Source organism: Elephantulus edwardii, unplaced genomic scaffold (genome assembly GCF_000299155.1).
Source record: "Elephantulus edwardii isolate Elephantulus edwardi_28Jun2011 unplaced genomic scaffold, EleEdw1.0 scaffold00011, whole genome shotgun sequence".
NCBI lineage: Eukaryota > Metazoa > Chordata > Mammalia > Macroscelidea > Macroscelididae > Elephantulus > Elephantulus edwardii.
The window spans coordinates 3,033,768-3,047,460 of NW_006399761.1; the positions used below are offsets into that span (position 1 = coordinate 3,033,768).

Genomic DNA, 13,693 nt, shown 5'->3' on the forward strand with positions numbered 1-13,693 from the left:
TACACAGGGTCGCTATGAGTCACAAATGACTCCACGGCACATAACAACAACAACAACATACTGGAACAATGAACTGTTAAACTTATTTTAAACTTGTATCTTTAATGTGCATGTTCCTTTTTTCAATCTGTCTTACAGCATTATTTCTCTTTCAATGGAGACTAAGGTACACCTGATCCAGGCCATGGTCTTTGCAATTACTTGCTATGCATCAGAGAGCTGGTCAGTGACTAAGGATGACAGAAGAACAATCAGTGCCTTTGAGTCAAAGGTGCTGGAGAAGAATATTGAACATACTGCCAAGAGAACTAACAGGTCTGTCCCAGAGAGGGTGAAACCTTGTTTCTCCTTGGAGGCAAGGATTTTTAAGCTGTGTCTCACATATCTCACATACTTTGGAAATGTGGCCAGGAGGGCCCAGTACCTGGAGAAGGACATCATGCTTGGAAGGATGGAGGGACAAAGCAGGAGATAACGACCCTGAATGAGATGGATTGACACAATAACTGGGTTTATGGGCATTGGTGCATTGAAGTCAGTGAGACCGGCTCAAGACAGGGCAGGCTTCAAGCTAATGCACACCCAGGGTTGCAGGTGACTCAACAGCATGTAACAACAAAAACAATAATAATTGTAGCTAACAGAAGATATAGCTACAGTGATATATTAGAAGAGATCTTTCTCAGTGAAGTTCTGTAGCTATAATGGATCAAAACATAAGTATTTTTATATGTAAATAAGAATAATACAAGAAGCATCAGATGATAATTTCTCCAAAATCATGTATTGCTACTTATTAGCTGGTGGCTCTAATATGAACATCATCATTAGTTTCTTTCATAATTCCTGTGCTGTATGACCTCTAACCATCAGATATATGATCAAGTCATTCCTTACCTGCTGTCCCAGCAGAGAGAGGTCAAATTATGGCACCTCAGGAGCGGAAGTTGCCTCTGCTGTTCTGTCTAACCTCTATCATATGCATGGGTCACCTTCGTCACAGTGCCATGACGCTAGCCTGTCTTCGTACACTGCCTATAAATTAACCAACTCAGGTTGCATTTATGAAGTTATTCATTATATGCCAACTAAATTTACTTTTTTAAACTTATTCCAAATTAGGTGCCTTTGAAACAGATCTCTTACATACCATTGGCTATTTCATTTTTATTCTAAATAAAAGGGACAGCATAATAAGTATCTGAGTCAGGAATAATACTCATAGTAGCCATCTATAAATTGTTTTCTTTCTATAAAAATTTGACAGTCCATAATATAGAGAAAATAAGAACCAAATAATTGAGCATTCCAGAAAGCAACGCCCTCAGTGTTCACATGTCTGCTAACAGAGAGTAGAGTACAGATAAGTGGACTAGAGAGATCTGGAAGGGAGATAAGTAGCCACTGGATCCTGGCTTCTGGACAAGACAACTTTCTCAGAGAGCCTCTCAGGCCGTTGGCGGGAAAGCACTGGAGCCCACCATCTGCTTAGGCTATGTGAAATCAAAGACACATGACACAAAATCAAAGAAAGCGTGACACAGTTCAGAGAGGGACGCACGAAAGAAGTCATACAAGGTAGAGACTGGGGATACAGCAAAGGTTTTTAAGCAAGGAAGTAAGCATCAGTGAGAGAGGTGTTTTGTTAACTCATGGCAAACAGTGAAGGGGAGTCCCAAGATAAGCTGACATTCACGACTGATATGTTTGGGAGTTGTGGGGAACGGTAGCTTTCAATTAAACAACCAATCAGATCCAGTGCTATCTACCACAGAGGAGCTCACAGACTCAGAAAGAGGGCCCTAGCAGCTGCCTTGGGTTTCCACAAAGAGCTTTAGCTCTAATACTGTACCAAGCCTAGTAGCTGTCTCTCAGCAGCACAGGCAGAATAGGTCCAGACAGAGCTAACCAAAGCTACTACCATAGACTGGAGTCATGAATTAGCTCCAGAGCTGGGCTTAAGCCAAATTAAATAAACTACTGTCAAGTATGGATTGAAGCTCAATGTCAAGAAGACAAAGATTCTCACCACTGGACCAATTGGCAGCATCAGGATGGATGGTGAAGAGATCGAGATTGTTCACAGCTTTAGTTTGCTTGGCTCCACAGTCAACACTCTCGGCAACAGTAGTCAGGAAATTAAAAGACTTATTGCCATGGGAAAGTCTGCTGTTAGGGACCTCTCCAAAGTACTGTAAGAGCAATGTTGACTCTTTGGAGCCTAAGGTGCGTCGGATTCATGCCATGGTCTTTGCTATCACTTGTTATGCATCAGAGAGTTGGACAATGACTAAGAAGGATAGAAGGAGAATTGATGCCTTTGAGCTGTGGTGCTGGAGAAGAGTATTGAGAATACCATGGACTGCTAGGAAAACAAACAGATTTGTCCTGGAAAGGGTTAAACCAGGTAGTTCCTTGGAGGAAAGGATTCTGAGGCTCCATCTAACATACTTTGGACATGTTGTAAGGAAGGACTGGTCCTTGGAGAGGGACGTCATGCTTGGGAGGGTGGAGGGACGGCGCAGGAGAGGAAGGCCCTCTAAGAGATGGATTGATTCAGTGACTGGGTTAATTGGGATGGGTGTGTCGGAGACAGTGCGATTGGCACAGGACGGAGCAGAGTTTAAGGCTGTTGTACAAAGGGTCGCTATGAGTCGCAAGCAACTCGGTGGCACATAACAACAACTGTCAAGTCCAGTCTGATTCATGGTGACCCTAGAAGTTAAGAGCTATTGTTATATGCATTAAGTTGGGGCCAACTTTTAGATAACCTTCCGGTGATTCTTCAGAGGCTATATATCACAGAGAAGGCGACTACTCATCTTTCTCCCAAGGAGCAGCTGGTGGATTTGAATCATGTGCCTTCAAGCTGGTGGCACAAATTCTTACCACTAGACCACCGGAGCTCCCTATAACACAAAGCGGAAATTCCCAATAGGATTCCCAAAGCTGAAAATGCTGACAGAAGCAGACTGTCACATTTTCGAGAGGAGTGGCTAGTAGATTCAAACAATTGACCTTGTGGTTAGCAGCCAAATGCTTTAACCTCTGTGACATCAGATCTCCTCCAGCTATGGACTAGGATTGGAGGCGGAAGCATTTTTACTGACACTCAACATGCTGAAGCTAACACTCATTAGACTCTCTACCTCCTTGCCGTACTCTTGAGAGCTAGATTCCACTAAGAAGGTAAAGAGATAAACAAAACAAAAAACACTGGGAGGATCCCCAAGGACTACTGCTAAAGGAAAGGGGAACCCTAAAGAAAGAGGACAATTAAATGTCCCCTCAGGAGCCAACATTTCCTTCAGCATCGGTAAGGCAGCTTATCAACATTATAATAACTGCAAAATGGCTGATGCCTTTGTATATACTACAAAAAGACTCAAGTTTTAATATTAATAATTACCTATTAAAAGCATAAAATACATATTAAAGGCTTATTAAGTGTATACATTGTTATCATTTACTATATATAAAACTTTATTGGTTTTAGGATAATCTTGAATACTCATTTCCTAAAATAAAATTCCCCTAAGTCTACAGTTAATCCTATCCCTCACAACATTGTATTTCAGGATAGAACTTGAAATTGACTTTTTTACCATGAATTCAACACTATTTTTCCTGTTTTTCATTCCATGCAGAGTACACCATATGATTATCTGATTCAAAGTGGCCAAAGCTGGTCCATCTCAAAATACATTACATGAAATTAAAAATATGTATTACAAGGTATGACTAGGGATGATAGGAGGATTGATGCCTCTGAGCTGTGGTGCTGGAGAAGAGTATTGAATATGGACTGCTAGAAGAACAAACAGGTCCATCCTAGGGAGGGCAAAACTTGGCTGCTCCTCAGAGGCAAGGATTCCGAAGCTCTGTCTGACATACTTTGGGCATGTTGCCAGGAGTGACCAGTCCTTGGGGAGGGTCATAATGCTCGGCAGGGTGAAGGGACAAAAAAAAGAGGAAGACCCAGAATGAGATGGATTGATTCAGTGACTGGGATAATAGGGGACACATGTATTGGAGACAATGAAATTGGCTTAAGATGGTGTAGGGTTTAGAGCTGTTGTACATAAGGTCTATATGAGTTACAGGTGACTTGATGGCACATAACAACAACGATGTCACTCTCTCAGAGCATGTCTTTTGTTTTGGAAAATATACTTTACTAGGAAAAATATGTGTGTGACTAATTATTGAATGGGTTACTGTTATTTTAAAATAAGTATACGCATATTAAAATGTCTCAGTATTCAGTTCTAATAAGATATTGAATGATTTATCCATCTTAATATTTTAAATAACAGTACTCATTTATATTAAGATGAACACAATAAATTATCTGTCCGTCCATCCACCCATCCATCCATCTCAACAAAAGCTGGAGTCCTCCATAATGTTTAATAGTACTAAGGGATCTGCTGTTATTGTTATTATGTGCTGTTAAGTCACCTATGACTTAGAGCCACCTTATAAATAAGACTGAAACCTTGCCTATCCTGCACAATCCTCACAATCTCCACAATCCTCTAGCAGTCACTGTTTCAGTCCATTTCATTGATAGACTTCTTTTCCCTCATTGACCCTCCACTTTTCCAAGGATAATGTCATTTTCAAAGTGCAGACCCTCCTGATTACATGCTTAAAGTATATGAGACGAATTTTCACCATCCTTGCTTCTAAGGAGCACCCTGCTTACAGTACCTCCAAAACAGATTTGTTTGTTCTTCTGGCAGGCCATGGGATAGTCAACTACTTGCCAACACAATTCAAAGTCATCTATTCTTCCTCAGTCATCTTTTTCACTGTCCAACGTTCAGATGCTTAGGAAGCAATCAAATATATCACATATATATATCACAAATATATCTTGGGACTGTAATAACGGGCTTGGACAAATTGGCAAGGGGCCCTTTAGAGTAGTGAGAAAAGACCTTCACCCTGAAACCCACAGCATCCCTTTTCAGCAGGAAGTAGCTAAGAGAATACGCCATCCCCTTTTCCTTATGACTCAGGGTGAAGTCTCTCTCAGGGAGGAGTGATAGGGAATGGCAAAGGACACACTGACAAAGAAGATTAATCAGAACTGGCTTTGACAAGCACTGTGGCATTTGGACAAGAACAAACTGGGAGGAGGGTAGAGAGAATAGTGCAACAATGAATGAGTGGAAGCCCCAAATCTCTGTAAATGTTTATGAAAATTAATAAAATATAATTATAGAAAAAAAAATAAAGAGAAAAAGTTCGAGCAGTGTTATTCAACATTACAAGAACAAATGGAGACTTGTACACCAATGTTCATGGCAGCACTCTTCACCATTGCAAGAAAATGGAAACAGCCCATATGCCCAACCACAATGGAATGGACTGAGGAAGTATGGTACATTCACATAATGGAATACTGCGCAGTACAAAGAAGCAATGATTTTTTAAATTACTATCTAACATGGGAGGGGCTGAGAGCATTATGTTAAGTGAACTAACTCAGTCTTATAAAGACAAATACTGCATAGGACCATTATTGTAGAGTGAACACAAGGATCCAAGGACGGAGGAGCTTAATCATAGGGTCACACAATTTGATGGAGGGTGTGGGTAAAGGAAAGAGGAAATACCCAGTGTGAAAAACAATGTATATAAACTTTATCAACTTTGTTATATAAACCAGTATAAAAAATTTTTTTAAAGTATGGAAAAATAAAAGGATTAATAATAAAATAAAAAAGAAAGTTTCTGTGAGAAGTAAAATTTCCATACCCTATTTGGTGTTGACAAGATAATGGCCTTAATAAAGTCCTGCAAAATCACATCCTAGTAAAAGGGGAAAAACAGAAGTGGATAGCAACCATAGCTCAACCATGATTCAGCTTAGTCCGTGACTAGATAAAGGTGATCAGTCACAAACCACCACCTACCTACCCACCTAGCCTACTTAGCAAAGGAATGGGAAACTGGAAACTATCAACTGAAACATATTTAAACACAATGTCTAACATCAATCAAAAAATACTAGCATTGTATAGAGACAGATCATAGGAAAAGTAATCAAAGGACAAATCAAACAGATTCAGGTGAACACCTGGAGCACTGGAGTCAGCAAACAGTGACTTTAAAATGACTCATTAAAATGTCAGAGAAAATAGAGGTCAGAACACAAAGTAGATTTTTGAAAGAGAGAATTTCAATAGGAAATCTGAATTATATACACACACATACTTAGAATGGAAAGAGATACCTCAAATTCTTTCTTCTACCTTTTTCCCTATTTCTATAAAAATTACACTCTGTCTATACATCAGTTATCTTCAAGTCAGCAGGAATCTTGATAAGAAATCATGATATTATAGACCATTTTAAGAATAAATAAAATGCAGAAGTCAACGAAAAAGTTACAGAAATGGGTTCATCTAGTCCTTTTAAGGGCTGAAAATTATGTGACTGAGAGTCTCAACAACTTCTTGGATAGTTAGAGCAGAAACAAAAGTCCTCACTAAAGGAGACCTGAAGGGAAATGCTTTTCTCTTCTATTGCAAGCAAAACTAAACAAAAGTCACTTACAGGAAGGTGTGTGAAGACAGTAAAGGTGCTACGGAGGAAGGCAATGAGGTCGATCAGGTAGTCACTGGCTTTGCTGCCCAAATCTCCTGCCATCCAGTCATAGTCAGCCAGCTGCAGAAACTGGTCGATCTTCTGGTTTAGGTTGGTATAAATCTCTTCCTCAGCTGCATGCCTAGCATCCTGGGAAAAAAGAAAGAATATGAAACCTCAGGAAAGCTACAGTGTGGGCAAGGCAGAGACGTGTGCTTGGAGACACTATACTCATACCATTAGGTAACATAACTGAACATATTCAGTACTATCACTGTCCCCATCCATTTTTCTAAAACAACTTCAAGTGTTTTTTGCTCTTTTCCTTTGTCTATAAGACAAGGTCTTTTGTTGTTTCATAAATGGGTAAATTATCTACACTAGTCTAAGATTTCTGCATCTTTTTTAACTTTCTTATCCTTGTTCAGAGCTCAACTTGCTCTCAGGATCCTATTTCTTTTTACCTCTTCTGGGGCTCCAAGAATTGTCTTTCCTAGACCAACTTCTCCTAACAACTTTTTCCTTTCCTTTAACTTATAACTACACTTAAGTTTCAGATTTTTAAAAAACAAAACATTTTATGCAACATATTCCAATTAGTTACCATCCTTTATATTCTTTCTCATTTTTGAAAGACAGAGAATTTCAATAGGAAATCTGAATTATACACACACACATACTTAGAACGGAAAGAGATACCTCAAATTCTTTCTTCTACCTTTTTTCCTTATTTCTATAAAAATTACACTCTGAGAAATAGTCTTGAAGAAAATTATCAAATTTTCTCAAATATTGGTATAAACTAATAATTTCTAAAACGTATAAGTTAACCCTGTAAAATACTAAAGAAACAGCATCTGAGTTTCTGGATTAAGGAAGCAAAAGCAGTCTTATCTCATAGATTCACACTGTACATCAGCATAGTAAGTAAAAACCCTAAATGCTGTGGAACTGATGTTCTAAGAAAACTTTATGACAAAATGGTCTACACTGCACCAAGGCAATCAAGAGCTGACATCTTACTAACATGGACTGGTCAAATGTAACTAGTGGCCTCCTCACTACCACATCCAAAATTCCTTTTTTTAAGTCTGTTTTTACGTGGTCTTCATTAAGCACTCTGCTTAAAACTTTGTCCTCCCCTGGCTTTAACAGAAGTGTGGCTTTGTTCCCCTCCTCCCTTCTCTGGATTGTACTCTTGTAGCTTTCTTTGGTTGATTTCATAAATTCCAGCAGCTTATAGTCATAGGAATTCATGAAATGAATCCTCTGTCTTCAATCAGATCTTCTCCCAACATGCTGTCATTCAAGACATATATTACTGTTTAGGGTCAGCTATGGGTCAGTTATGACTCAACAATACACAGCGACAACCACCCTTCTCTCTGCTTGTACCTAGCATTGTAGGGGAGATCTCTACCTTCTTTCACTCTAATACTATACTCTTCATATTAACTACCTAAGAAATTGTTATTTCTGAATCAAAGCAAAAAGAAATTAGTTTCTATAATATTTCAAATCATTATAAAATGTTTAAGAAATTATAAAAACTATAAATAAAAACCTAAAATTCTTCTACTATAGAAAATCAATTAACATTTAAGGAAATATTCTATATCTCTTTGTGAAGAGATAAAAAATTAATAAATGAACTGAGTAACAGAAAAGGTAATACACAAAGGGATTGATTAGACATTGTAATTAGTTAATTGTATTAGTCCAAAGTGATTAACATTATAAAAATTGTCTATGAATGATTAAATAAAAACCAATCCAATTTGTAAACTTTCATTCCAGTAAAAAAAAATATATATATATACACACACACACACACCCAGAGACAGATAATCCGTTGCAAGAACTATATAATAAATATTGTCCACTGGCAAGTTTGAACTGACTCATAGGTGATCCTCCATCAGGTTTTTGGATGCTGTCAATCACATCAGAAGAGACTGATAATCTTTCTCCCACGGAGCAGATGGTGGATTTGAACTGCGTATCTTTAGGTTGGCAAGTGCAAATGCAAGGCATCAGAGCTCACATACTATTGATGTTTTGTAATCTTATTTTTAATTCAAAATCATGTTGTATAAATTTCACACAACTTCAATACAAAACTTTTCACAAAACTTGAATAAGTGTATTCAGTATATAATACAGTTTGTGGTGGCCTAGTGGTAAGGAGTTCCACTGACAATCAAAGGCAGTTGATTTGAATCCACCATATGTAGATTCTGTGGGAGAAAGATAGGCAATGCGATTTACAGCCTCTGAAAACCCACTTAAGAACATTTACACTGTAAAATTTGAAATTTTTCTCTCTAGCTCTTAGTTTGCCTTTTCTACTAAACAGCTCTATGCAAATAACTATATTAACTAGTTCAAGCTTAACAGAGAAGTCTCAGTTTTTCCTGCCTCTTCCCAAATACGTGATTTCTCCATATTCCTCACCTCAACTGTACCTGATTCACTCAGTTCGCTCACTTCAAAACTTTAACATTATCCTTGACATTACACTATCTCTTAAAAATCCATACTCAAGTCAACACCATGACTTGTTATCTCAACCTTCAAAAACAGATCTTATCACTTTTACATCTAACACTATTACTTACTTGGTCTACAACAGCCTGCAAACAGATTAATCTTCTTCCTTTATTATTAAGTTATGGTTAATTTTCCAGATAGCAACCAATGTTACCCACTAAAAATATAGATCATGTCATTACCACTAAAATCTTCTAATGATGTCACACCTAACATCAGAATAAAGTTCAACATATTTCTAGTCATGTACAAGACCAGAAGTCATCTGCCTTCTCATATTCTACCACTTCTGTTATCAGTGACTGATACATTAATGTCCAGCCAGATAAACTTCTGAGTGATTCTTTGACCATACCAATACCCACCAATGCACAACTCCTCGGAAATTCAAAAGGATCAATTTCACCTAGATCATTTCTTTTTCTCACTAAGTCTTATCAAGAAAAACAAACAAACAAAAAACATTATAGCATCAGAAGACTATAAGCTATCTAAGGTTATTGACATTCACTGAAATGAATTGTTGAAAATCCTATGACGTTGTCATTTATTGAAAACTGAACAACTGTTCTCTGAAACACATGAGATTTATGGCAATTTTCTCACTTTTTATACCCTTACCTGGTACATAATAAAGGTTTTCTAAAAATCTGTCAAATCAATGAGGAATTGAACATATTTAATCCATTGTTCTAGTATCTTTTACAGGTCTTTACAGAATATATCATGTCTTACTTCTCTGTAGATCACAAACTCAAAGTCCAGGGAGTATTTTTACTCTCTCTTCCCAAGATTCCACCAGACTGTCACATAGTACTCAAGCAGTATGTGTACTAGAGTAAATGGACAAAGCCATTTTCTCTTTTGTAACAAAATGATAAAAGTCTATGTATAAGGAAAACTAAGAATGACAGCTCAGTTGTGTCACACATAGCACAAACAAGAGGGAGTTCTGCAAGAAAATACCTTGAAGACCTGATTCTTTTTGCTCTTTTTCCAGAACAAAGGTTTCCATGTGCAAGGCAATGTTTCTGGAAACAGTAGCTTAGGAAAATACACAACATGGAACTGTTATAATTGCCATGTTTATACTGAGTTTGGGGTTAACTGGTCTGAAACAGCCCTGGTAAAAATAAACTTTGGATGTGTTTTAAGCAATCAGTGTTTCCAATCATCACTGTCAACGTAACCTTTAAGTGGTCTCCAGAATCTCTCTTTAACTCGGCATATAAAGATTTTTTTTTTACATAAAGATTTAACTGGTTGTTCAACCCTATGGCTTTCTGTCTGTCTTAAAGTCTCTCTCAGAATTTTCAATGCTGAGACAGCAACACCACACAGGCTTTCCTTTGGAAAGAATTTAGCCGTAAGATTACACATAGTTTGAAAAGACTTTGAAACAAGAAAAGTGAGACTTGGATTAAAAAGAGGAGCAATAGGCTTTACACATCTTTTCTCTAATAAAAATGCAAATGAGCTTCCCCTTCTCTTTCCTTATTCTCTGCTCATCACTAAACTATAGTCCTTTCAACATCTTTTCCTGGAGAAACTTTGGTTTTCACAGTATGTCCAAATGGATTTTTTAAAAAAAGGAAGTTTTGCTCATGCTCCTTAATGTTAGTCTATATAAGAAGTTATAACTTATTATGATTATCACTTAGTATCTATTATATTAGGGAGCTCTGGTTGTTTAATAGTAGGAATTTGCTACCAATACACAGTTGGTTCAAATTCACCAGCTACTCCACAGGTTAAAGATGTGTAATCTCCTCCCATGCAATTTACTGCCTCTGAAAACCTGCTGGAAGGTCAGTTACAAGTTGGTTCCAACTTAACAGCACAAAAGAACAACAACATATTAGATTAGGGAGCTATAGGTGGCTTGCGGGGTGGAAATTGCACCACCAACCAAAAAGCTCTAGGTTCAAATCCCGCAGCTGCTCCCCTGGAGAAAAAGAGGAATTCTCCTCCTGCGTGACTTAATGCCTCTGAAAACCTGTTGGAAGGGCAGCTATGAGCCAGTTCCAATATGATGGTCCATAACAACACAATGTATGTTATATTAAAATTTGTTATCATTAATTTTCTAAGGTCATTCTGAAGTTTCTGAAGTTCTTGTAGTATTTTTCTTATTTTATTCTTTATTTTAGAACAGTGTATTAAAGTAATATATTAAAACAATATTGTTATAAAGAATCTCCAAGGATAAATAAGAAAACACCACAGAACTTTAGAAACTTCAGAATGACCTTAGACAATTATGTTGTTGTTATGTGCCATCAAGTCACCTGCGACTCACAGTGACCTAACCCTGCTCTATCCTGTATCAATCTCACTGTCTCCGACACACCTACCCCCATTACCCCAGTCACTGAGTCAATCCATCTCATCAATGGTCCTCCTCTCCTGCACTGTCCTTCCACCCTCCCAAAACTTATAAGGATAATAAATTTTAATATAACAATGTCATTATGGACCAACATATTGAAACTGGCTCATAGGAGCCCTTCCAGCAGGTTTTCAGAGGCAGTAAATCACACAGGAGGAGACTGCCCATTTTTCTCTAGGGGAGCATCTGGGGGATTTAAACCTAGTGCCTTTGGATTGATTGTTTTAAAATGTCCCAGTAAAGAAACGAAGATGATATAACAAATAATTGTTAAGTCAATTGGGAGGTAGTTAGAAACAACCAACCATATAACATCATGAATATGCAATGCTGTTCAGCAGCAGACCTAATCACACCGGTACATCCAAAAAGCTTATTTTATGGGTGAACATCTGAATTTTTCTTACAATCAAAAAAAGAGTAGGTTGTAATAATTTTCTTTCTCTGACAAAATACAAGAAGCAATGTGAACTGAATTTGACTCACCTTATTTCTACTTTCCAGGAAAAGAACTAATAAAGAAGAAAATGAATCAAGTAAAAGTAGCACTAAATAACTGCTGTCGAATTGATGAGTAGTTGTCAGTCATGTGTGTGAGAGTGTGTGTGTGAGAGAGAGAGAGAGAGAGAGAGAGTGTGTGTGTGTGTATTTGGGGGAATACTGCATACCTTCTTCGAGAAGACCTTTCGGATGTACCACACCATCAGAGCTCCTTACACACACTCTCTTTCTTCTCTCTCACTCTCTCCCTCTGCCGTCTGGACCATCTCATAGCTTATCCTCCACTGAATTTTCAATGCTGGAAATGGCATCGCCCATTTTCTCCGAAAGAATCACTGAAGGAATCCAGACAGGTGTGGCCTTTGGGTCAGCAGAGCACCTCCCTAACAACTACCCCACCATAGTGCCTCACCTTGGCTCTGACTTTTCCCTGACTGTATATATAATGCATTAGAAAAGGGGTATGAATCATGGATTTAAGGGTAGAACTAATTGAGATCAATGTGTGAAGTTCAAAAGGGTGACTCTGAATATGCAGAACTAAACAAAAACCAAACATTCAAACCATACAAGCTAGGCTTCATATCAGAATCCACCCTTTGAAAGGAAGTTCAGAAGCTGCCCTGTTACTTCTTCTTAATACTCAATTCAAGTGCACATGGCAACATACCAGAGTCCTAAAAGAGCTTCGATAATAAAGCCCCACAAGCTTATCCACCGTGAGTATACTTTTCTCTGTAGGAGTATCATCTTTCCTGTTTGATCCAAAGCTGGCTCAAACCACTAGCATGGACTTGTGAAAAGAAAATGCTAAATACAATGTTATTGTTGTGTACCGTCCAGTCAGAATCAACCCACAGCTGACCCTCCAGTGGGTTCCCAGAGTTAGTTAAAAACCTTGCCACAAATGACGGCTAAATGTGTTTCTAAGCCCGGTGCCGCAGTGTGTTTTAATCAAATGGGAGGGAACTGCCCACTTTCCTCCCGTGGAGCAGCTGGTGGATTTGAACCACACCCCTTATCACAAACAGTAAAACTCATTATAAGCCACCAGAGCTCACAACACATAGCAAAGGGCAAAAATTCCTCACTACAAAATAAGAAAACATTAGAGAAAAGGCACAGAAAGGAAGAGACAGCTAATTAGAAATGAATAGAGGTCAACAGTAACCACTACCATTCATGCCACTATTAAGAATTCTTGACTACGATCACTGCCAACTTAGGAAATAGACACATTTATGTCTAAAATAGAAGAAAGGGTTTGGGAAACACCATTTATATTTAATTGTTTCTTCTGTGTATACATCTAAAAATAGACCCAAGATATGTTACAGATTATACTAAAGTGTTCCCACCACGCTCACCAGAACCAGGGTCACAGTTCTGTGGCAGCTGCTCACCTTGAAGGTTGTCGTCCCATAGAGCTTGGTGGTGTGGACTGTCTCTGGAAGCACATTAGTGATGTTGGTAATGAACTCTTCCAAGTATTTACAGGACTTCTCTAAGTGAGTTGTGTTGATGATAATCTGAACAAGCTGGAAAACAATGTGGAAATAAGAGAGTCATATTCAAGTGTTTATCCCAGGTTTGCGTTGTTCACTATAAATCTGCAGATACTGAAAAAAACCAACAACAAAAAACCCAAACAAATTG

General features: G+C 38.1%; 1 protein-coding gene across 1 annotated transcript in view; it reads right to left on the bottom strand.

The window, feature by feature from the left end:
• EXOC6B (exocyst complex component 6B) overlaps nt 1-13,693 on the bottom strand; it is a 534,006-nt gene that overhangs the window by 204,996 nt on the left and 315,317 nt on the right. The window contains exons 17-18 of the mRNA XM_006880883.1: nt 13,441-13,575; nt 6,568-6,747 (exon numbers count right to left, since the gene is read on the bottom strand). Of these exons, the coding sequence (XP_006880945.1) occupies nt 6,568-6,747; nt 13,441-13,575 (315 nt within the window). The remainder of the gene's footprint in view (nt 1-6,567; nt 6,748-13,440; nt 13,576-13,693) is intronic.